Source organism: Cynara cardunculus, assembly GCF_001531365.2.
Source record: "Cynara cardunculus var. scolymus isolate 2C chromosome LG 10, CcrdV1, whole genome shotgun sequence".
NCBI lineage: Eukaryota > Viridiplantae > Streptophyta > Magnoliopsida > Asterales > Asteraceae > Cynara > Cynara cardunculus.
In genome coordinates, this window is record NC_037537.1 from 26,306,145 (window position 1) to 26,332,756 (window position 26,612).

The 26,612-nt window shown below is 34.5% G+C and overlaps 3 protein-coding genes across 4 annotated transcripts; 1 reads left to right on the top strand and 2 right to left on the bottom strand.

Annotated features, from left to right (window-relative positions):
* Nucleotides 1–3,144: 3,144 nt before the first annotated feature.
* On the bottom strand, nucleotides 3,145–6,364 carry LOC112519671 (protein SICKLE-like). Of its 2 annotated transcripts, none has more exons than XM_025127888.1 (3): nucleotides 6,169–6,364; nucleotides 5,325–5,615; nucleotides 3,145–4,248 (listed from the first exon to the last, which is right to left on the bottom strand). In XM_025127888.1, exons 2-3 carry the CDS (start codon nucleotides 5,593–5,595, stop codon nucleotides 3,362–3,364), a joined length of 1,158 nt encoding a protein of 385 aa, XP_024983656.1. In that variant the 5' UTR covers nucleotides 5,596–5,615; nucleotides 6,169–6,364; the 3' UTR covers nucleotides 3,145–3,361. The 2 variants fall into 2 exon arrangements, with proteins under 2 accessions (XP_024983656.1, XP_024983655.1); XM_025127887.1 differs by having other exon boundaries at nucleotides 3,145–4,251.
* Nucleotides 6,365–8,718: 2,354 nt separating this feature from the next.
* Nucleotides 8,719–14,169, top strand: LOC112519409 (BTB/POZ domain-containing protein At5g03250-like). The gene is made up of 4 exons (XM_025127509.1): nucleotides 8,719–8,945; nucleotides 11,228–11,297; nucleotides 11,617–12,813; nucleotides 13,649–14,169. The coding sequence occupies exons 1-4, from the start codon at nucleotides 8,887–8,889 to the stop codon at nucleotides 14,063–14,065; spliced, it is 1,743 nt and encodes a 580-aa protein (XP_024983277.1). The 5' UTR covers nucleotides 8,719–8,886; the 3' UTR covers nucleotides 14,066–14,169.
* Nucleotides 14,170–15,406: 1,237 nt separating this feature from the next.
* Nucleotides 15,407–20,262, bottom strand: LOC112519410 (cytokinin riboside 5'-monophosphate phosphoribohydrolase LOG3). The gene is made up of 7 exons (XM_025127510.1): nucleotides 19,804–20,262; nucleotides 19,396–19,493; nucleotides 19,180–19,210; nucleotides 18,011–18,110; nucleotides 16,475–16,545; nucleotides 16,226–16,369; nucleotides 15,407–15,753 (listed from the first exon to the last, which is right to left on the bottom strand). Exons 1-7 carry the CDS (start codon nucleotides 19,951–19,953, stop codon nucleotides 15,658–15,660), a joined length of 690 nt encoding a protein of 229 aa, XP_024983278.1. The 5' UTR covers nucleotides 19,954–20,262; the 3' UTR covers nucleotides 15,407–15,657.
* Between the last annotated feature and the right edge of the window lie 6,350 nt (nucleotides 20,263–26,612).

Here is a 26,612-nt window from a genome sequence, read left to right on the forward strand (position 1 = left end):
TTGGTTATTTGCTCTTGGTGTAAATCGAACACATTTGTGGAGTCGTTCAAATATGTTGGATTTTAAACTGTCATACAATTTTTTTCATCGATAGTCTGTAATTGGAACCATAACTCTTATTTATTCAAATTGTATTGATATGTAAAGACCAAGTGTAACCTATATCATCGTTAAATCTTGTCTTATAAAACCAGTGAAACTTCAAAATCGTTAAAATTCATTGTTTCCGCCGCATTGCGCGGGTACACAACTAGTAATTTTAAAATAGATGGACGGAAAAAAGTTACTTTCATGAGGATCGCTTTTCAAAAAAGAGGATATGTTATTTTGTTTTTTTCATTGTTTTAATTTATATATATATATATATATATATATATATATATAAGGTTGGGTTCACGTAAGACCAAAGATTTTTCGTGAGACTCATAAGACCAATTTACGTTCATTGATCAACTTTATAAGCTAATGATCTAATGGTCTAAAGTTGCACGGTGACAATTTTGTGATTATTAAGAAATCTCGTGGCAATTTTTGTGATTATGAATGTTTAGATTGTAGATCTAATCCAAGGGTTAAGAATTGGTTTTACGGGTCTCACGAAAAATCATTGGTCTCACATAATTCCAAGTCTATATATATATATTGAAAATGGTTTAAATTAAATTATTCAAATTCTTATATTTGTTATCCTCATATTTTTTTTAATCAACAAGTTATTTTTACAGAAATGATAAGAGTTTATTTATTATGATTTACACTTAATATTATGAAACAATCAAAATATTCATACTAAATGAGCGGACATTGGTAAGCATTCTTGTAACACAAGTATTTGTGGAAAAGATCATGGTATATGAACACCTTCGAACAATTTTATTGAACAACTTATGGTTATGAACAAAATCTTATGAACACTTTATGGTTATGAGCACATTCTAATGAATATCTATGAGTACATTCATATATTTTATGGTTATGAACACATTCTCATTAACACCTATGAACATAATTTATTACAGCAATTCAGATTAATATGGTGAACAAGTTGAGTGTGTTTTGGGAACATTTGACATATGAACCTGCAACATGTTCACTTTAATTAACCATTGTTTATACTAAAATTAACATAATTATTCTAGAATCTTGAAGTATGATGATATGATTATGATCCTTAAAAAAATGCAAATAATAATTTGTAATATCTGATTAAATACCATAAAAGTAACTTACACATAAAAAACTATAAATCTCATTAAATATCATAAAAGTAACTTATACATAAAAATTACATATTTGTTTCTTCATCATTTTTTTTTTTTTGAAAGGCAAAAAGGAAGGACAAGGGAGAGAGCTTCGGCATGATCATCACCCTCACCAAGCCAACATTTGAAGTAACTTCAATAAGGGGCCGTTTACCACTTACTCGGTAAATGTTTACCGATAAAATTTAACACTATTATTTACTTATTAGGTAAGATTTTTGTTCAGCAAAACGACATTGTATACAGCAATTTACTGGTAAGCGGTTACTGTGGTAAGAATCGTTGTCCTCACTTACCGGGTAAGACTCTTGGTCTTTGTGTCACTCTTACTGAGTAAGATTCTTGGTACTTATCATATTCATCCAGTGAGGTAGTTTGACTTGGTAAGCTTTTACCCGGGTAAGCGTTTGGTAAATGGTCTCTAAGTTTATAAAGTTAACACCATATTATTGATTAAAAAAAATTGTATCTGGATATTTAATTTGACATATTTTTCAAAAGGAAAGTGCTGAATTTGACATATTTACTTGCAACGAAAGCATGGAATCCGGGGGCGCTCCTTGATTTATTGTAGTATGAAAGTGCTTTAAATATTGCTTTGGTTTATTTGTGACGTAACTTTTATTTATTTTTTTAATAAAAGTTTATTATATACAATAAAATAATTTATTCATAATTAATAATTAATATTTTTTTTTATTAATTTGTAAAATTAATACGTATAAATGTTTTATAGAAGTTTATATAATTAGAGTTAAAATAAAAAAGATTATTGGAATATTAAGTTTTTGACGTAACAATGAATATTAAGTTTTTAACCACAATGGTGATGTCTGATTGGTTTAAACTCGACTCTAAAGGTCAAAAGTGTCTGAAGGTCTCATGTTCAAATCTAAGGAGGAATGAAAATCTCTGTGGTCACGGAGGTTCAAATGTTGTGACTCCCGGCTACCTGGAACAGATGGTTGTTCTGAGATTAATCGACTCACATAGCGAATTGGACATCAGGTAAATAAAAAAAATACTGTTTACACTAAATTTTGTATATTTTTAATAGAAATTATGTAATATGTGCTATTACTATTATACATGTCTAAATAAATTATCGTTACTCCACCTCATTACAACAGTAAAAATAATCCTTAACGAATTATAATTGTTAATGTATTAATGATTTACTAGAATGATACTCGTACAATGCAGCGAAATATATTTCGATTTTAATAATGAAGTAATTTATTTTTTTTATTTAATAATATAATTCCTTATAAAAATAATAATTAAGTATTCTGTTAAAATTCAATGATTATCTTAATTATATTTTAGAGTTTTTATATTTAAAATGAGATGTTTATATTCAGTTAGTTACACGAATTTAAAGACAGAGCTTTAATAAGTTGTGCTTATGTACAATTTACTTGTAATCTTGGATTTTGAGTAATATGTATTAATTAACAGTACTTCATACATAAAAAATTATTTTTAAGAGTTTTTGTCAAATGTTTTATAATATATTATAGATACTTAAAATTTAGAATAAATTCAATTTTGGTTTCTAACATTTGTAATTTTCAATGGATGTTGTCCCCTGAACTTCATATACTCAAATTTGGTCCTTAATGTTTGTCAATTTTCCCGAGGCTTTGGTTCCTTCGTCTAATGGTGGTTAACCTTTTATATTTCTAATCGCAAAACAGAGCAGTGATTATCTCTTTTTTTACAAATAATTAGAAATATAATATGTTTTTAATTTTAATATAAAATCAATAAAATAGTGAAAATGACTAAAGTACCACTCATTTTAAATGGATCTACCGAAAAAACCTAACGACCATTAGATAGAGGGAACATAACTATTAGGAATTGATAAACGTAAAAACCAAATCCGAGTTTTTGATGTTTAGAGATGATATCCGTTAAAAATTACAAATGTTAGGGACCAAAATTAAACTTTACTCCAAAATTTATTATATAATCTTGTCATTTAAACAATCTTGTTCCTGAAGACTAAAACCCACAAACTACAAAGAAAAACAATACAAGATTGAGCCATAAACATTTCAAACAGAAATCCCATTTTCACAACCCTACAAAAACCATCAAGTATCGGGTTCATTGTTCGCAGCTTCGTTAAACGATGCAGCCAAGATTTCCGCAAGGCTCGGCTGAGAACTAGACTGCTGTTGATATCTTGGAGATTCCGAAACTCGAGCTTTCTTTGTGCTAAGTGAATGCGGAAGCCATGGCTTCTTGTGTGACTTCCAAATTACGGGTTCTAGAAACTTCCACGGGTCTTCCACCATAGATTTGTTGTAGAAGAGATCCGGCCGATCTTCTGCAGATACATGATTATGGCCGCCTCCTCGTCCTTGTCTGTGTCCCGGCCCTGACAACCGACCCCTGCCTCTCCCAGAACTTGGGCTTGAGCCCATGCTATTCCCAAACCAGTGCCCTCTACCTTGGTTAGAAGCAGAGCCAGGGTACCCTCCTTGTCCTGAGCCATGGCTGGGACTATTCCTGAAGTTGGGTCCAGGACTAGGGTAGCCTCGTCCTGAACCGTGACCTGGACTAGGGTAGCCACCTTGTCCTGAACCACGGCCTGGACCGCCACTGAAGTGGGGTTGAGGGCTCGGATAGCCACCTTGTCCTGAACCACGGCTTGGGCCACTGCTGAAGTGAGTTTGAGGGCTTGGGTAGCCACCTTGTCCTGAAACATGGCCTGAGCTGGTGCTGTAGTGCGGTCCAGGACTAGAGAAACCGACACCTCCTGGACCACGGTAACCTCCAGGGCGAGGACTATTGGTGTTCCAACTCCTGCCTTGAAAATCAAAGCTTGGGCCCGGGAAATTGCCACCTTGTGGTGGATTAGGTGCATAGCCATAATTAGCATTCCCATATTGCCCCTGTGGTTGCTGCATTCTCCGATTTGGCGAGTGGTTTATAGGGGCTTGGGGGGAAGGTGAGGGAAACATCTCAATGCGTGATCCTGCTGAACCAATTAACAAAACTTCTTACATTAATAAGAACGGTCATCCAATCCATCCTGAATCTTCTAGTTTTAGTTAATAGTAAGAAAGAAAATTTCTCTACTATTGCACGTAAGCCAAACCAGACCAAACGAACAGAGCATAGTCCACTCAGAGGCAGGATTAGAAGGTAAGATGTGTATACAGACCTTACCTTTGTTCCAAACTACAAAAAGACTGTTTACAACAAGACATACTATTGCATAGGCGAAGGATCGTGTGAGAAGGGAAGTTACGGTGAGAAGAGATCTGAACCCATGATCACTTTTAATCTTATGCCCATCCATGAATTGTGCTTTAGAAGGGAATTGATCCGGTGCATCTCCGGTGCACCTCATTAGTGTTGGCATTCAATTAGGATTGATACAAGGGTAGAGATCTCTTCTTATGCTTCTCAACATAACTTCTCTTCTCACCGGAACCCAACCCCTATTGCATATAAGCCAAGTACGACTATTTGTTTCCATCAATCGCTATTTTTGTTTTGTGGGCTCCAATTAGGACAAAGGGTTGGATTCTTGTGAGAATGAAAGTTATGGTGAGAAAGGTAAGAAGGGATCTCCACCCCTGGATCAATCCTAATTGAAAAGAAACACTAGATCAAGTGTAATGAGATACACCAGATCAATTCCCTTCTAAAACGCAATTCATGGGATGGTTTGAGATTGAAACTGATCAAGGGTCCAAATCCCTTCTTACACTTCTCACCTTAACTCCTATTCTCACACGATCCTTCGTCTTAGAACAAAATGGACAAGAAAATTGATACAGATCCACATTCATGTATATTGTGTTGGTTAATGTTGGATCTACCAACAAGAAGCTATGTAACCATCACTTCAACATTGTTGAACAGCTTATATATGTACATATTTTCTTTCGCCGAAAAGGAAAGAAAATATTATGCAGATAAAACAAATCACGATGTGTGGGTTAGGGCAGGGAGGAACTATAACATGAAATTAAAAACATAGATATAGCACGAGGGCAGACATGCATAGGAAATTTAAAATTTGTGATTAAGATATGCTATTACTTGGAGGAGTTGATGTATAGTCCTGTGATATCTGAGGGCTGACCTTGCTCTTCTGCTTGTTCCCAAAGAAGGCTGCCATTGGGTTGGTGTAATAATTAAAACTCTGAGCCAACGGTTGCACCTGACCCTCAGGGTTAGCTGTGGATTCAAGAAGTGGATTGGAGAGGCTAAGAGCTGAATGCTCACTTCCATCATCATAAGTCGCCGAGCCCTGTGAAGCTTCCATTCGCATAGCTTTTAATCTTTCTCTTCTCTGTGCTGACTCCTCCATTGATCATGCCGTGAATTAACCTAGTGAATGTATACACAAAGATTGCACAATCACATACATAAATATAATATTGTGTATCGGTTGTGTTTGTGTCATACGCAAGATAATATTCCTTTTACATTACTTTAGATGGAAAACAATGAATGAACAAACCCTAGGGACTACTTAGAGTTAGGCTACAACGGATCTAGTTTTATCTGTTATGAGTTTAATAGGTAGTTCATTGACATTGATCAACCCAAAAGGGTAAAATAACAAGGGTTGATTCACGAATCCTGAATGATAACATCAGGAACACACTCGTAACATATTGAGCATTGAGCAATAATGATTTGATACTTACGGTCACAAGCAACCCCCCGCCAATTTAGAAAGAACCGATATTAACCCGTATTAAATCAAAACTTGAAGAAAATCGATGCCTTAAACTATGTCAATGCGTGGTTGGAAAACGGGTTGAAACTCGGTGTTTTGTTGGAGCTGAAGCTTCGATTGGAAACCAAAGATTGTGAATACTGTTCATGATAACATCAGAAACACACTCCTAACATGAATCGAACAGAAATATCGTACCTTTATATACTCAGACCTGGGAAACTTCGGCGGTTTTAACAGACGGATTCTTAGGCACGAACCAAAACCGTGAATCGTTGAGTATCGATTGGTTTTGCAATAAGAAATCAAATCATTTAAGTCCTCGCCTCAAAATCCAAAGCGAGATCCAGGCTGGACGCCGTCGTGTACGGCGGTCGAGGACGGTGAGGCGAAGCAGCGACGAGAGGGAGTCAGGGTTAGGGTTGAAATGAATCCAATTTTGGGGTTTTGGGTTTTAGAAGCCGGTTCGGGTGAGTCAGATCCACCACTTTTTGACCCGCGTGTTTGTGACGTGGATGTACATTTTTTTCTTTTAATACTATATTAATTAATAAATAGCAAACTACAAATTTGGTCAAGTTATTTGTCGAAAATAATATATTTTATCCTTATAATTTTCAAAATTATAACATGTCTCAGAGGTGCTAAAAAACTCAACCAATTCATCTAACCGAAATAACTAATTTGATGTCTAATTGAGTTGTAAAATCCTCAAATTATTGATACCGAGTTGAAATTGAGTCACACTCATTTGAACCAACTCGATGATCCTAATATCTTTTTTCTTTGGAAAGGCAGCGTATATTAAGCAAACCAACCAAAAAAGAGAGAAGCCTAGACTCTATCTACAAGGCATAGAAAGGAAAGAGGCCACCACCAAATCCAAGCAAAAACCCACACAGTCTGCCCAACAAAATGAAAGGGACAAATAAAAAGACAACTAACCAACTGATATCAACTAATCACGAAAATAAAAGCAACAAGGTTACAACACCACAATGCCCAAGGTCCAGATAAAGCTTTGGCATGATGGACAATCAACGAAAAGACGCAAGTTGGATATCAACTAACAAGTCTTCCTCGCCACGAGAAATGTGGCAAGAGTTTATTTTGAGAGATCCAGGTCGAATAAAAGGTGATCTAGACAATGATTGTCCATAACTTACCCATAGGGACGAAACTCGGCCAAAGTAAAAAGGTCCAAAACTGTAGTAATATCCCAAGAGGCGAGATCCCAACACTTCATAATTATGCCCCACGACACTGATATCGACAAGCAAGCCGCAAAGCAATGGTCCTTCAATTCGATGATGCTATCACACCAAGGGCAAAAGGGATGAGTGAAGGTCAATCCTCATCTGGTCAAGACAAGCCCGAAGTGGAATTCTCCTAAGCTTTAGCCACCAAACAAAGACACATATTTTGGAGGGAACGAGCTTGCTCCAAATGCAGATACCTTTTTATCTATCATATTTAATATGATTGTTATGTCACTATTAACATGTACATTTTACACCATCACATACCCTCTTCACATATATATTTTCAATCTCTTATCCAACTATCTATAACTCCTTTATATATATATATATATATATATATATATAGGGTATATTTTTTCTATAACCTTATGCATTTGTACAACCTTTGCAACCCATTGATAAAACATTCGAATATAATTTAGGGGTTGTTTGTTTACCTCTTAATAATTTCATTAAGAGGTAGTATTTGAATCGTTAAGAGGTGTATATTGTTTGACAAAAAAAAATCTGCCTCTTAATGTATGTAAAACCCTCTAAATGATTTTGTATCTTGGACCTCCCTTAACCATTCAACGCCCTAATTTCATTTTAAACAATTACATTTCATTTTACACTATATCATGAGTGTCTCTTAATCACTCTATACCAAACCATCCAGCAACTGTCAAACAATCTCTTAAGAAGTATGAATAAGTTGTAACAAATGATTGATGATGAAAAATATGAAATAAGTAAAGAAATCAACATATTCAAGGTTATGAAAATATTTTGATGAACCAAATGATTGATGATGAAAAAAGAATTATAAGCAAAGAAAGCAACACATTCAAGGTTATATGAATATTTTGATGTACCAACATATCAAGCAGATCAACCATACGATTTTCGGTTGGGTTGCACTTTGGTTTGGAGTGGGTTGAATTGAGAATTTTCAAACCGTAAACATCAATTTAAGTTGTTCATATGTCTTCAACCCAATCAACCCAAACCATGAGCATCCTAAAAGTGCCCATCGTGATTTGCAAAAATGTCCGAATTTGGTCTCTCCCTCTAATTATCGTTAAAATATTCCATTAAATGAGAGATATTTTCGTTATTTAATCAATTTTTTGGTTTTTTTACCCAATCAAAATGGATTCCATGATTTTATGGTTTTAATCAGGTAAAGGACAAAAAAAATCGACAAAAGAACGAAAATACTCTTGTATTTAATGAATTTTTTAATATCCATTAAATAAAGGGACCAAATCTGGACATTTTTGTAAAATTCAATAGTCACCTTGTTATATTGAAACTGCAGGGACAAAAATGCTATTTTTGACAATCCACAAGGTCCAAATTTGTAGTTTACTCATCAATAAATGAGTTTTCAAGTATTTGCAAGTTGAGCCCCTACATTTACGTAAACAGCATATTTTGAGACGTCGTCTGTATTGAAGGTTATCGAGACAATTTTGCACGTAGACAATGTATGGCGTAAACCCAGCAACCGAACGCCTCCCTTCCCGTAGACTCGGACACCCCTCTTCTCTCTGTAGATCCACCATCATGAAGATAATTACAATCTTCAATTCCTTCACTGAAACACTTGATCCATGTTTCTTGGACCTCACAAGAAGAAGTAGAAGAAGAAGATTGTTTTTAGCATTTGCATATGGCGTGTATGAAGCTGGGGACGAAGGCTGAAGCATTCCGACGTGAAGGACATACTTGGTATGCAACTCAATTTCGATCATTAGCGTCGTTTTTCTTACTTTTGGAATCAATTGATATAGAATCTGTACTTGTTCTTTGTTTTGATTGAATTTTCGCCGATGCTTGCGTAGATGTTTGATGATTTCGGCTAACCCTAACCCTAGTTTCTTATATGTAAAAGTAGGTTTTGATTCGTATGTAGAATTAGGGATCACGTATCATCTAATTCTCTATTTGAATTTTTTGAGATTTTTCAATTAGCCTTTTAGTCTACTACTGAGTGCAGTCGTTAAGAATAATTATTGATATGAATTATGACCCTACAAAAGTTAAATTCAAATTCAACTATAAGGGTTGTGGCTTATTGATTGAGGTCACATAGGACGTGGTGGAATATTCTATCTGCACATGTTCGATTCCAGGCGTAGCCACTGAGTTTATCTGGGTTGATTTGTTGCAGTCATATTTGCTGGGTTAGTCCAGGCATAGCCTGAGGACACCCTTCTAGAGAAAAGGTTAAATTCAAATTCATCATGAAGGTCTTATTACTTGTAGTGTTTGTTATAGGGAGATGGAGATACCACAAGGATTTACAGAAGTAAGTTAGGGCTCTTAGTTGCCTTTGTCAGATGCCAATAGCAACGGGGTATGCTCGCAATCTATTCAAGGGGACTGTTTGTTTTTCAACGAGGATGCCCCTTGAATAAATGGCGAGGATACTCCAACTGCTATTGATACCCGACAAAGGTAGCTACGAGCCCTAACTTTTGTCACTACTGGAGGCATCTCCATCTCCCTATTTCATGTTTTCTTTTTGTTGTTGTAGTGCTTCTTTTGTTGTTTTAACATTTTGAGGATTATTGATGTGAAATGTTTGGCTTACATGCTTGCAATTGACAGCGACTGTGTGTTAATCGAATCGTAGTTCAGGGTCTATAATTTCGTTTGGTGTTTAGATAACCAATATATGTGTTGATTTGATTAATGGATGTTAGTTATTGTGGTTAAGCAACTATATGGTCTTTTATGTTCCAGTTGTTTTTGTTATGTTAGTATGCTTTGTGGTTACGAGAACATCAAGGTTTGTCACTAGTCACTACTAAGCTATGTTCATATGTTTTATTTATATGATTTTGCACAACTGGAGAAGAGATGAGACATTCGCAAATCACAACTGTTAGTGCATATTCAAAGGAGGGATCTCCTGGTGCATTGGATTGTTGTAATCCTCAGTTTCTTATTGAATCAAATAGTACAAAAACATGAGCTTGATGAAAACCCAAAAAGGAGTAAGGGGTAAAATGGTCGACTCTGTTACAGCCCACAAACAAAAACTATGTAGCTTGATCTATACAAACAACTTCATACATGGCTTAATGAAAAAGCAGCCAAACAGCCTTAAGAGACAAGTGATGCTAAATGTCTGGTATCAAAGAGGGGCTTGATAGCATAGCACCACCCAAGGGTTGTAGATTCTATATAATGAGTTCCATTTCTTTAATGTCTCATCTGCATTTTTTAAGTCAAAATCATGAGCCTGTTTGCAGTTTGGATTATTAGTCACTTGATAATCACAACGTTAGGCATTTAGGTGAGTGAGTAAGAGTAATAACAATAGAAAAAAACCTGCATGGGCTACTTGAAGGGGGTGCATTTTCTGTTTTGCACTGAACTCATTTAATTGATCGACTAGTCCAAAATATTGGGCTAGATTCTTAATTCCTAGTTCTACTAAATGGAAGTAAAAATACATTTCATGGTCAATAAAGTTCACAAACCACATTTGGGCATCCCTGATTTTAGATATGATAAGGGTCTACTGTACCAAGTCTTATCCCTCCAAGAACTTCCTTTTTGAGGTGGTGCACATGCCATATATCCATATATATATATATATATATATATATATATAGATAGATGGAGGTTCAGAGGAAAACCCGAAAAAACAAAAAAAAATTGAGGAACACCATGGTAACCATTCATCTGGACAATATGCACATGTGCATACAAGAAACTGAAGTTGTTTTTTGGAAATTGCGTACAAAATACTACTACGTACATGTGCATGCCGTCCAGATGAATGGTTACCGAAATGTTTCTTAGTCTTCCACTTTTTTGCKGTTTTCCCCTGAACTTGACTCTGTGTGTGTGTGGCCAGCCAAACTACTTTGATCGTAGCAGGAACTGCATACCATCCTTACGTGGTCAGTGATCTAGTAAGAAACCATCATATCATCGGCTCAATGCTGATTCATTCTTAGAACCAATATATTCAAGCATTCAATGATGTTTCGGTGCAGGCAGTGTACAAGTGGGCTTCCAAGTGATGCCACAATTGAGATTGGAGAAATGTCATTTCATCTCCACAAGGTGCGTAGTTATCTAGTTATATTAACCTTGGTATCTGTCTTGGAAGAATAGATAAAGTGATCCATGATCTTTACTTCTTTTAACAACCAACAAAGCGGGATATCTCTAAAGAAACTTGAACGTAACCTCAGGGTTGTACGAATCCACACGTATTATTGGTCCAAAAGCCACTTGGTAACTTTGATGCTGACCCATGTCGATATGTAATTGTGGCTCATGTAATTATGCATTTCCAGTGGACCCATGTCGATAGATACATATACATATATATACTTGAGCTTGAGCTCAACTTTCCTTTTTTGCATCTATTGTCCTACAGTTTCCTTTGATTACGAGAAGTGGACTAATGACGAAACTTATTGGAGATTTATCGAATGAAGATGAACATGTTTGTGTCGTGCATCTTGATGAGATACCCGGCGGATCCAAAACATTTGAACTTATTGCCAGATTTTGTTATGATGTAAAAATAGAGGTTACAGCCCACAATGTTATCAGCCTTAGATGTGCAGCAGAATACCTCCAAATGACCGATGATTATGGAGAAGAAAACCTCATTACACTAACTGAAAGCTTTCTTATTGAAGTGTTCGCCACTTGGGCCGACACCATGAAAGCTCTCGAAAGCTGTGAGGAAGTTCTTTGTGATGCCGAAGAGCTATTTCTCGTTACCAGATGCATTGATTCTTTGGCAACAAAAGCCTGCATGGGTTTCAATGCAGCCGGGAATAACCAAGATACGGCACCAACTTCAATCGTCTGGAATGGGATCTCTACTTCCAGCAAGCCAGAAACAACACACGATGACTGGTGGCATAGAGATGTTTCTTTCCTCGGTTTACATCTCTATAAACAAGTAATTCGAGCTATTGCATCTCGAGGCATGAAACCTGAGACGATAGCCCGGTCTCTCGTGGGGTACGTCAAGAGATACATACCCTTAATGAACAGACAATCTAGTTTCAACGATGCAAACCATTGTAAAACGGTTTCATGTCCATCCGAGGCCGATCAAAGGTATCTTTTTGAAGAAATCATTGAGTTACTTCCTCACCAAAAGGGGATCATTGCCACCAAGTTTCTTATACGTTTCCTTCGTACCGCCATGATCTTACACGTGAGTCCATCTTGTCGAGAAAATCTCGAGAAAAGGGTCGGGGCCCAGTTGGATTCAGCGGTCTTAGATGACATATTGATACCAAATCAGGGATTCAACACAGTGGAGACTTTGTATGACATAGACTGTTTTCAAAGAATTCTTGACTATTTCATGTCTATGGATCAGGCTCCAAGTACACTATGTTCTCCGTGCATAGTCGAAGAGGGGTCCGAGGGTGGGCCCCAGTCTTTGGCATCGATGACGTCCGTGGCTAATCTCGTTGACGCGTTTCTCGCTGACGTGGCAGCTGATGTTAATATGAAGCTGTCGAAGTTTCAGTCTGTTTGTGCTTCTGTCCCCGACTATGCTCGCCCGCTTTCTGATGGCGTTTATCGTGCAATTGATATATATTTTAAGGTACATACTTTCTTAACCTTCATGCATCGAGTTTTTTCCAAGCTGAAACCCGCATTGTGTTAGATTTTAAAAAATGCGCTTCGTCTTAATAGGAGTAGAGGTGATTTTTTGCAGGCTTGGGCCGGGCACGAGCCGGATCTAACCTATTTTCTTGTCCAACGGGCCTAATATGGCTTAATATAGCAAACTCAATCCCGCTTTTTGGGCTTGATAACATGCACGTATCCACCTTATAAACAGGCTTGCTCTATGCTAAGAACGCTAAAAATCTTTTACATTAAAAAACAAAATTTTGTATAAGATCCTTAAGTCATGTAAAATGATTAAAGTCATGCAAAATACATAAAAAAATTCCAACTTAAAATAAAACGTAAAATATGGAGTATAAACATTTCCTTTCCGAGGATCTATTAACCTCCAAAGTCCATTTTTTTTGGAATGGATGTCCAGACTTCGGGTTGGGGCTTGTTAGCAGCTTAATAATCTTAATGGGACTCGCAGTTTATTTGGTCAGTTATACATGGCTTGCTTGGTAGTGCCTTAATGATAGAGAAAATGGTTTATTCAATAAGCTTTTAGGGGGAGCTCTATGTAAAAAGCCAAGTTTTTTCAAACTTGCCACTCCCAATTAAAGAACGTGCTCCTTCCATCTATGAAAAAACTCTCCCAAACAAAAACCTTCCAAATTTATACAGTCAAATTAATCCGCACAAACAACTTTATCCATGCATGACTTAATGGAAGACCAACCAAACAGCCCCCTGTGCCCGATCTCGCGGGTCGTACTACTCGTAAGTCGTAAGGAGCTCTAATTATGAGTAATTTGTTGTTGCAGGCGCATCCTTGGCTTTGCGACAACGAAAGAGAGCAAATGTGCAGACTTATGAACGTCCAAAAGCTGTCGCTGGATGCAAGCACTCATGCGGCTCGGAATGAGAGGCTGCCTCTCCGTGTGATCGTTCAAGTCCTTTTTTTTGAACAACTACGGCTGCGAACATCAATTGCGGGATGGTTTTACGTGTCGGAAAATCTCGAGAACACGAAAAACGAAAGCGGTGGTGGTGAAGTGGTTCGATCACAGGAAAAGGAAAGGGAAAGAGGAAGTAGGATGACAGGAATGGGCGAGATGAGGGACCGCGTTCTTGACCTCGAGAGAGACTGTGAAACCATCAAGTATGAGATTCGTAAAATGGTCAAGAAAACCAAGAGAAATTGGAACTTCTTTTGCAAGCGTAAAACTAAGAAAATCTGATATAAAGCTCTACGATCTCGAGTATTATTTTTTCTTTGTCAAGAAAACCGAGAGAAGTATTGGAATTTCTTTTGATAAAAGAATTCGATATTCCGCTACGACTTTGTTTGGTCAAGTATTAAATTTTATAGAAAAAATTAGTATAAGAATATAAAGATGATCGTTGGGTTGAGAAACTGTAGCTGCTACTGCTAGTATATGGTATTGATGGAAAGAAGAGAGTATCCTGAGTTGTAAGATTAGCTTTGTCCATACATTTTAAATGTTCCTTTTTGTACTATATAATATTGTTTACTTTATAACCATGGACTGGACATGGAGAGACAAGATAAAAGGCCTCTTTGTTTTTGGTCCAATCCATGGTCACATCAAATGGTTCCACCCCTAAACAACAAACTTTGAACCATATCATATGCTCCAACATGTCTCCTACATATCTAATCAAAATCATCATGTCTTTTCTTATGCTTTACTAATCAAATCCAATCCAATCCTTTTTATTCCTCTATATATATATATATATATATATATATATATATATATATATATATATATATAAAGATGCCTCATATGCATCTAGTAGTGATAATATGGGTTATCAGCAGAGTTCAACCTCCCAACCTCTCAGGTCGTCAAGGGTTCTAATACGTTGTAAGATAATCGATAAAGACTAGTCATGTTGATTCTACAAACACCAAGAAATGATCTCTTCTAAAACTACTTGATTCCAAAAATACTAAGTTTTAGGCTCATATTCGAACTTAAGGAACTCAGAAGTTTGGAAACATGTATCATTCATCAATTGACCATCCATATACTACAACCAACAAATAAAAGGAGTTCAAAAGGTGAGAAACATAAGAAGAGATCTCGACTTTTGATCACTTTTAATCATACCCCCATCCTATGAATTGCGTTTATCACGGGAATTGATCCAATACATCTCATTGTTGTTGACCTTCAATCAAGACTAATTTAAAGGTGGAGATTCATTCTTACCTTTCTCATTTCTCATCGTAACTTCCACTCTTACAGGATCCTAACCTCAAAAGAGTAACAGCAAACACCAAAAGCCCAAACAAGAAATGAGAAAATCTATAAACATAAAAGTGTCTCAAAACAACGTTTTGGGGCTCAAAAATCACAGACCTACGACATACTCCTCATTCTTACCTTCGATTCAGCATATGCCATTGGCCTGAAAGAACCCGATATCAAAAGTTACGAGTATCTACAGATATTATATACTTCAAAAACACAGTCAAAGTTACAAACCGATAGTAACATATAACCTTCATTGCAGATTAAAGATGCCGAGAACGACATTCAAACTAAACAAAGATATTATATATATATCTATATATATATATATATATGTTATCTTTACAACCTGTGAAATAAACCAGAGTTGCAAGTGAAGGGGGTTACATATCAGAGACTTCCCACATGTTCTTGAGGTCATTTCCATCATCAATAATTTACAAAAACCAAAAAAGATCAATACCCTTCACATCAAAAATCTAATCAAAACAAACCCCCTTTCAAAGTTAGCTCCTTTTTTTCCCAATTGCCACACATCCTTCTTTCATTGATCATCTAGAGATATCATCATAGTCAGTGAACTCAAGTTGCTGCTCCATTTCCCAGCTCAACTTTGAAGCAACTCCTTCATGGCATGGAACATACTCCTGTTATTTCATCATTTCCACAATTTTTAGAAAAAAAGAGTAGGTTAAATTGACTAGATTTCGACTCTAGAATGATGTGAAATCTCTCGGTTTTACGAAAAGATTTTGATGAATGCGTTAACTTTGTAAAGGATGCTACAAACAGAAGCAGGTTGATGTTCAATTTCTAACGAATTCGTAACGAACCTGAATTTGGGAAGTCATTTATTCGACTTAGAAAGCCAACGAGTTATTTGTCGTTTGAACAACTAAGAAAAGAGGTCAAACTGACTAATTTTTGACTCTAGAATGACATGAAATCTCTGAGTTTTATGAAAAGATTTTGATACGCATTAACTTTGTAAACAGATGATACAAATAGAAGCAGATTGATGTTCAATTTCTAACAAATTTATAACGAATTTGAATTTGGAAAGTCATTTCTTTGACTTAGAAAGTCAGAGTGGGAATTTGGTTCTGCTTGTGGACTCACCTCCAATTTCCGAACCAAAACCTTAGCTGTTGGAGCCGACACGATGATGTGACGAGCGCTCGGGCTAATGAAGCCTTCCTCCACTGCTTTATCGATGAACGACAGTAATGAGTTGTAGTACCCATCCACATTCAGCAAGCCAACCTGCAAGATTTTTCACCATCCCAATTACTTTCTTTTCATGGGGTGAACGAAAAGCTATGAACTTGACAAGTTTGAAACTCAAAAAGGGTATTTTAGGGATTTTACCGGCTTTTCATGAATTCCCAGTTGAGCCCATGTTATCACTTCAAGAAGCTCTTCAAGAGTTCCATACCCACCTGCACCCGATCTTAAATAACTCAATCTCTTGTCACAAGATACCAAACCAAACTAAACGAGCCTAGTATAACCCACCAAAATGTGGGGTTTTGAGGGTGAGATATACACATATCTGACAAGAAACCAAACCAAACTAAACATGCACAGTATATCCCACCAAAAAGTGGGGTTTTGAGGGTCAGAAGTACACAAATCTAACAAGAAACTAAACCAAACCGAACTAAACGAGCGCAATATATGCCAACAAAAAGTGGGGATTTGAGGGTAAGAGGTATGCATATCTGACAAGAAACCAAACCAAACTAAACGAGCCCAGCATATCTCAAAGACTACAGCAGTTGTTTCTTGCCAAAAGATTAGCTAAAAGTAAGGTTTGCTTATCAAGGCACTTTCTTGATATTTTTTCAGTTTCAAGATGTTGATGGATTGGTCAAGATTCTAGGGTTTTGATCTTTTAATCATGAATCTTGGGATGTGGGTTGCTAAAAAGTGCAGAGCTTTTTTAGACCATAAAAAGCTTCTGGTACAAGTAGCTTTCACAGCACTACAAAGAACAATATTACTCAATGGTAATCATAAAGTTAAAAAAAAAAAAGCACTACTTGTTTCTGTTCTGTTCTGCCAAACCAGATGTAGCTTCCATGGTTTGTAACACATGCATTGACAGTTGTACCTTTGTCCAAAAAGATGGTCCTTTATTGTGAGATAAGCATATTCTAGATAACCTACAATTTACTTTTCTTGTTAATCAACTCTAGAAAAGGGTACTTTAGATCATAAAGAAAACAACTTTCCAATAACTTAAGAGCAAATTGAAAGGTCAAAGTCAATAATTATAACCCCCTTCTTTTCATTATTGTTATTTCTAGCAAGCAAACTATCATTGTCATTACTGATATATTGGGGGAAAAGCCTCTAGCGTATTGCTCAGTTGGCAAAGGGTTGGGGGCGACATTGTCCAAATACAAGGTCATGGGCCCAATCCCCCCCCCCCCCGGGAGCTTGCCTCAACCATTGAGTGAACCTAAAAATTGGAGACGGGTTCTCTGTGGGGCCGGGTTGCTGTTAATCGACTTTTTGCCCATATATTTGGGGGGAAAACACTAAATTGAGTAATAACTACGAATAAATTACGTGTAAATGCGAAAAGGGCCATCGTAGTTGGCGTATTTTGTCAAAAATGGAGACTTCTTCCAAAGGGAAATGTTTTCTTTTTCTTTTTCTACTTTAACGAGAGAACGGTGGTTTATTCGTTACCAAAGATTAAAGTACGATATACAAAAAGTATTATTATTAGAATGAGTGATTGAAAGCTTAAGGAACCAAGAAAAGGATAATGCAAACTAAAGTGTTGTACATTCTCATAAGAATGAACAACCTAATTTTAAAAGGTGATGCACATATGAATATAAGCACCAGGGCTTGTATCATTCATTATGAATTTGAACATGGAATTATACAAACCTGGCAAAGCAATAAAAGCATCTGAATGCTTAGCCATCTCTGCTTTCCTCTGGTGCATATCAGCCACTGCTTTCACTTCTCCTACAGTTTCACCAGTTAACTGCAGACAACAAAAAATAGTACCCAAAAACCCATCAACAAAAACCTCAAAATTCAATAAAAAAAGGCAAATTTTTAGAGGGAGAAAGGTTATGATGTAGTGGTGTTCAGAGAGACAATGATAATGCTGTAGAAATGGTGGCCTTCCAATAAGCTCTTTTGCACTGCATTCTACTGGGTTTGTCTGTATCAAATCAGTATAAAACGCGTGGTTTTGACACATGTGAAAGAAGGTTCATTTAAGCCTCAGATTAAGCTATACTGACTTGTACAGTATGCATTAAAACTTGTGTATCTATCTGAATTTGGCATGTTCTGAATCAGAAAAGGAGAATATCAAAATGACCCATCTTGAAACAAAAAACATATAACAGACAAGCTACCCAACATGTTATCTGGATAAAGCTACAAATTACAAGGACAGAGAAAGGAAAAAAGTTGAAGAACAACTTCTTATCTCACCAAGAAAATATATATACTAATTAAAGATTAACATATATGATATATATATATATATGTGTGTGTGTGTGTGAATACAAGTAACCATTTATGCCCTAAAAAACCATTTATTTGGTCGGTATGCACATGTGAATACAAGCAACAGGAGTTGTTTATGCACGTATGCATGTTCTATAGATGTGCATACCGGACAAATTATTTGTATGTACATTTATATGCCCTCCAAAATGAACGGTTACAATGGTGTTTCCAAGTTTTTCATTTCTTTGCAGTTTTCCAAACATAACCCTTGTATATATACACACACTAATTAAAGATGAACCACATGGATTAGCATACACATTTGCACAACAACCATCATTCTAATCTACTTCCTACTCATATTTCTCTTTCTAATATTGGAATTCAAACCCAAGAAACTTCCCAAATATGCAAGATTTCTTTATTTAAACATATAAGGAAAGAAATAACTCCTTTTACTTTGGGACAGAGCAGTTTATAGGCAAGAAATTGGTAAGATCTGTCTTTTCCTTATATATATTGTTATTATGGTTTGGTTATTTATGTAAAGAAAAGTTTCAAGACTTTCTGTGTGGCCATGGCAGACATACCTCTCGAGGCATGAGTGTCTTGGGAATGACCCTGCAAGAAAGAGAGACAATAACATGACAAAAGATTAGTTTTAATCAAAGAGAAACCCAAGAAAAGACACACTGATTTTGTTCCTTATCTTTAATGAAAACCTCAAGTTTTTTAGGTTTTCAAGACCATTATGTAATACATACATATATATACATATATATACACTTTCTCTCTCTCTATCTTACCCAATAACATGGCGACCACCATCATGAACAGCTTGTGAAACCAATCCCATTAAACCAATGCTTCCTCCTCCGTACACCAAATCAATGTTTCTTGAAACCTGCAAATAAGATGATTGATTATTACTGACCCTGAAAAGGCACTTCACTTTTTGGAGATTAAAATGGAAGATTTTGTTAATCAAGATTTGAAGTAAGTTTTTCACCCTAGAAAAACACTTGCATGCAAGGTTGAAACTCGAAATCAAGAAAACAAAACCCACAAAACATAATGTAGAATCTTGGAAGGACAACACAGGTTTTCTTGATGTTTGACTCAAATCAAATAGTCAACATTTCAAGAAACCCTCATTATGACATGATTTTAAGAAATCCCAAAACGAAAAGAAACAAGAAAGAGAGGATGAATACCAATTCTTTGCCAAGCTCAATTGCAGCATCTTGATAACTACTCTTTTTGCCTTGGCTACTCCCACAGAAAACACAAATCCTCTTGAACTTTGACACCTTCATTTCACCATTAAGCTCCATCTCTAACTGTAAACGAAAGGCTGTTTGCATTCACTGCTTAAATTTCCCCCTTTTGGAAAAATGGTGGGTAGTAACAAATTTGGGCAAAGAATCTGCTCTGTATTTGGGTTGGTGGTGGAGATAAAACACACAGTTACACACAGTAAGGCCCAAAAGGAATATGGGATTTGATGTAATAATGGGGTGAGAGTGAGTGCGTGTGTGTGTGTGTGTGAGAGAGAGGGTACAATTTCAATGGATTTGTGTCAAATCAAAAAGGAGGTGGAGGGTGGAGGGAGAGAGATATGTGTCTCTGTAAATTTAGTCCTTTTTTAAGGCTTGACCACTCCTTTGCTTTTGGTGCAACCTCTTGTCTCACCATGCTTGTATTTATAAGGGTCATGGCACGTGACTAACCCCACCCCCATTCCCTACTCAACTCAACCTGCAACCATTACCATATATATATATATTCCATATATGTAATGGACTTATTATTCCCCCTGTAAATTTAGGAAAGTCTTAATGACACCTCTTAATAACCATGAATGTTTGGAAATCATACCATCTTTAAAATATTTGAAACACCAAATTAATTTAATGATATATTATATTTAATTATCATTATATATATATATTACCCTTTAATATATAATTATTTTAAGTTATATTATATATATCATTTTTAAATACATATATATATATATATATATATAATTCGTACATGCACTCATTCACATTAGGCGTCGGTGATTAATTTTAGAGAAATATATGAAACAGTTTCATTAAAATTTCATTAGTATTATATGAAACAATTTCAAAACTATGTATGAAACAACTTCATTAAAAAAATATTATATGAAACAATTTAATGAAAAAATTTCATAAGGTTAAACAATAAAATCGACAGATGAAAGTGATTTATACGGTTTGTACAAATATGAGTGGTTTGTATTTGATCGTTCATCTCTCTCTTTCTCTTTTCCCCCTCCCTCTCTCTCTCTCTCTCTCTCTCTATATATATATATATATATATATATATAATATCTTCTTTGTGTGATAATATCGAATAATATAAACATTTGACTAATGATTAAATTATAATAATACTATATATTCCTTGTGATGTACAAAAGAACTAGCATAAGATATTTTATGTTTCTCAAATGGAATAAATATAAATTGAAATAAATCTCAATTTTAATTTATTTTAAGTTGCAAGTCTATTATAATAAAAGTCCCTCCACCTATGGTTCATAGACACTTTCTACCCCTTAACTTCTGTTCGTTTTCGATTGTCATGCTCTATTATTTGATACGACTGGTTCAAGAGTTAAAATATGAAAACTTTAGTGTCGACTAAATTTATAATCATTAATGCATAGCATCATCAGGGTGTATTTCATAATAGTTTTTAATACTGGTACTAAAGAAAAAAACATATCAGCTTTGTCGATAAAACTATAAATAGAAAATTTTGAGACAACAGTTGGAATAATAACCTTGTTTAAGGGCTTTTTTGTTCATAAATTGTAGAGTAAACTACAAAATTGGCTCATGTGGTTTGTTGCTAATAATTAACACTTTTCTTCCCTGCAATTTTGAATGTATAAGATGGTTATCATGATTTGCAAAAACGTTTTGATTTGGTCCCGCTCTCTAATAGCCATAAAAAGAATTCGTTAAATGTGTGGAGTATTTTCATCCTTTTATCAATTTGTTGTCTTTTGCCCAATAAAAAACCACAGAGACCAAAATCATAAAGTAGATTTGATTGGGTATCGGAAAAAACTGATAAAAAAACAAAAATGTCCTTCATTTAACAGAATTTTTTAACAGTCGTTAGAGGGAGGGACCAAATTCTTACAATTTTTTAACCATCTTGTAATTTAAAAACTGTAAGAACGAAAACTGTAACAAAACCACAGAGACTAAGGCCCTGTTTGTTTTTACCTAAAAAGCACTTAATACCCTCTTATGTCTGAATCGGTCAGACCTTAGGGTATTAAGTGTGTTTGTTTTTTTTTTCAATTAAGAGCTTAAAAGCTTTGATTATGTCTGAATTATTTAGAGGTAACATTTTCACTTAAAACCTCTTAATTGCTTTTAGAGCTTCCAATGCTTGCAAAGAAAGCCTAGATCTCAATGATTCAGATTTCAGATTTCAGACGTAAAAACAAACAGTCTGACTGATTCAGATTTCAGATTTCAGATTTCAGACGTAAAAACAAACAGTCTGACTGATTCAGATTTCAGACTTCAACACCACCTCTTAAAATTCAGAAGTGAACTCAGACTTCAGACTTAAGCACCTCTTAAAAAACAAACGCCACCTAAAATTGTGGTTTATTTTAAATTGTATTTGGTGATATTAGATAAATAATATTATTTTTTGGTGATTGAAATGTAAATTGAGAACTTTTGTGCCAAAAATGAAAAGGCTGTTAAAGTAGTGGGTCAAATTTGAGATTCCACACAAAATTTTCAAACCAAAATGAAACTATATTGGAACAAAATTATTGCGGGAAAGTTTTTAAGAATACAACTATAAGACTTGATTGATAATAAAATTTGAAAGAGGTGTCAATTTGAAAAGAATAGAACTTCAGGGTTCGTTTTGACCATTTACTATTTCCAAAAATATCAGTTAAAATATAATTCCGTGTTTTATTTAGTTTATGTGAGCAGGACTGTTTCATTGTAGCACGTTATTTATATGGTATAACAGTCATATAAAAACAAATTATTTTATAAATGAAAAGACCAAATTACCCTTATAATGTAGAGTAGCAAATCAAATAATAATAGTAATAAACACAACAAAATAATATAATAATATAAGAGCAAAATACGTGAAATAGCAACCTACCTTTACAAATTTCTTTATTGTAGCATTGTACTTTCAATTATTCTTATTATGACATTGTACTTATAGTTTTCTTTTATTACAACAATGCACTTTTAAAGTATTTTTATTATTAGGACATTGTACTTTCAAATATTTACTCGTTATAACAATGATTAATCTTTTAAATTAAATTTATTCATTATATGAGGTTCCTTTGCCACTTCATCGTCCACATAGGCTGTCCACATGTATGATAGCACTGACATGACATTTCTTATTCTAGTATTATACTTTCATAATTACTTTATTATAACATCACTAATTTCTGTTACGACATTATACTTTTAATTTTAATATTTTACTATTTAGACATTGTAAATTTAATCAAATATGTTTACTAAAAATTATAATATCAAAAATTAAACATGTTTACAAAAGATCACTATTTCACGAATAAAAATATTCATAAAAAAGTGATGTCTGAATTGTACACATGTTTAATTTATGATATTATATATTTACAAACCATATAATTGTTACAAACCAATCAATTAATATGTTTATAAAAGTGACGATGGTTTATTTACTATAATTTGAATATTTAGGAAAAATGATTAGAGTTCATTAATTATAATCAACTATTTATATTAATAAATAATCGAGATATTTATGAAACAACATTTTTATTAGACTAAATGGACAGTAGAGATTTGTTTGTATGGATTACATGGTTTGTATTTGAAAGAGACACACACAATCCCTCTTTCTCTCTCGTTAGAGTTATGATGAAAAGAGTAAGAAGGGATCCCAACCATTTGGATAAATCATGATTGAAGAGTTTCACTAGATCAACACTAACGAGAAGCATCAGATCAATTCCCTTTTAAAACATAATTCATGGGTTGTTTTGAGATTGAAAGTGATTAAAGGTCTAAATCTTTTCTTACGTTTCTCATTTTAACTCTTATTCTCACTCTCTTTCTCTCTCTCTCTCTCTCACACACACACATATATGTATATAAGGTTGGGTGCACGTGATACAAAGTTGTTTTAGTGATACAACTTTTTTACACTTGAAACTTCACAACAAAATGTTGTGAAGGTAAAAAGAAGCAAAATATTCACGGCAAAAACACTGTGAAGGTTACCTTCACAGCGTTTTGCTGTGAAGTTTCAAGTGTAAAAATGTTGTCTTCCGTGTCTCATGAAAACAACTTTGTCTCACATGATCCCAAGTCTCTTTTTTTTTTCTCTCTCTCTCTCTCTATATATATATATGTGTGTGTGTGTGTATGTATATATATATATATATATATATAAGATTGGGTTCATGTTAGACCAATATGTTTTCATTAGATCCGTGAAATCACAAAATAACACTAAAACTTCACAGTAAAACATTATAAATTTACAAAAAACACTATATTATTTATGTGATCTCACAGGACTCATAGAAATATGTTGGTCTCGGGGAGATCCAAAAAGAGAACCTTGAAGACAAAGAATTAGAGAAGCAAAAACAGATGAAAAATACATTAAGATAGATGTCGAATTAAAAAAATATTTTTAATATAATTTATTTTACTCGTTTTAATTATTTTTAATTTAAAATTAAGAGAAAATATTTGTATTTTTTATTTTTCACCATAAAAATTAAATTTTATATGAGTGAAAATATTAATTAAAAACAAAGGATTAAAACATATGCATGATGAAGGGTATGTGAGCATAGGAAACACTTATTATTTTAAACATTTTCCCACTCCTCTTCCCATATCCCTTCATCAAGCAAAGCATGCACCCCCTACCCCTTACCCTTTTAAGAAAAATAAACATCATCACATGTTTTAATTAAAAAAGTTTTTTATATACTTATGACATGATTTTTTTTAATGAGAAATTAACCAAAATAATCATTTTATACTAATAAATTAACTATTTTCCCGAGTTTTTTTTAAGAAAATGACCATGTATATATAGTCCCTGGAGGATGATTTTGATCAGATGGTATGGAAGGGTCCTATATGTATCTGATTTGAGATACAAAAATCAGATGTTATACCTGATATATGGAATCGTTCCCAGATCTAGGGGGTAGGTGGGGGGGGGGGATTCCATATATCATGTATAATATCTGATTTTTGTCTTCCAAATCATATATATGTGAGAACCCTCTATACTATCGGGTCAAAATAGCCTTCCAGGGACGATTTACATGGTCATTTTGTTACAAAACTCTGAAATATGGTTATTTTGTTAATATAAAGTGTGTAAAATGGTTATTTTGGTTAATTTCCCTTTTCTTAAAGATATTTTTACAATAAACATTACTTAAACTATATACATTTAAATAGATATTTTAAAACTATTAATTTTTAAGAATAAGTATTTTAAAATTAGCTTTCCGTTACGGTACTTCTTTATGCAATTTGTCCTTATTCATGACTAAAATAAGAAAAATAAAAAGTGCGATAAGTATACGATTCTGATTCAGGTCAATATGATGTTATCATTTTTTGGTTTGGTTGAGTCTGTTCTTTCAAATGAGGAAATTTGACGGGTTTAAATATAGTAAAAGATGGACTAATAAAGGGTTGACACTACAAAATAAATTATTAGTCTAAGGGCCTTTATCAAAACTTACCCGGTAAGTACTTATTGGTAAAATTCAACATTATTACTTACTTATCGGGTAAGATTTTACCGTAGTAAAAATCGTCGCCCTCACACGGGCCCTAAGAGTCACTGTAAAACTCTTGTTTTCTTTAGTAAACATGGAGTAATAGTCTAAGAGTTATTGTAAAACGTTTTTTTTATAAAGATCTAACATATTTTTTAAGACTTTCAGTAAATAGTATTTAATGTTTTTGACCAAATTAAACGATTTCATCTTATACATACAATGATATTAAAGGCCTTTTACATAAACACTTACACGGTAAGTGCTTAACGGTAAAATTCAACGTTATCTCTTACATATCTAGTGAGATTTTAGTCTACGAAGACGACGTCATATGTAACAACTTACTCAGTAAGCGCTAATTGTGGTAAGAGTTGTCCCTATCACTTACCAGGTAAGACTCTCGATCTTTGTCTTCGCTCTTATGGGTTAAAATTCTTGAAACTTGTTATATTTATCCGGTGAGATAATGTGACTTGGTAATCGTTTACCTGAGTAAGCATTTAATAAACGACCCATAAGATTTTCATTTTAATAGATAATTTTTTGATGAATATCGTAACACTTTATTGTATGTCTAATTAAACTTTATAATTTACATGATAAGAAATTATAGAAAACACAATCATATATATATATATATATGTGTATATATATGTGTATATATATATATAAATATATATATATATATATGTATGTATGTCTGTGTAGAGTAATCATATGAGAACCATACAAAGTTGAGAACAGTGAAAACCAATCTAAGTCGTTTATTGATGTTAATCTACGGACATGAAAGACGGACAATTTTGAAATAATTTAGAAATTTATAGTTTATTATGGACTAAATTTGAAATAGAAATGACATATTGGGGTTTTGCCACCATGTCCTGGAATCTAGATAATTCCCCAAAAGGCGTTCAAGAACGTTTAGGGTTCTTCGCATTCGCCATATCCACAACCTTCTAAACCCGTGCAGACACAATCTCCGCAATCGCATTTTGGGTCGTCGAACTTGTGGCGACTTTAGGTTTAGTCTTCTACTACTTCATGATCCTCGTCGCATTTCTCTTTGGCATCGTCCCTCACGTCGTGCTTGGCTACACCATCATTGTCGCCATCCTCGCTTACTTTCTTATCCTTAGTGGATTCTTCATATACCGTGATCGAATCCCCATTTACTGG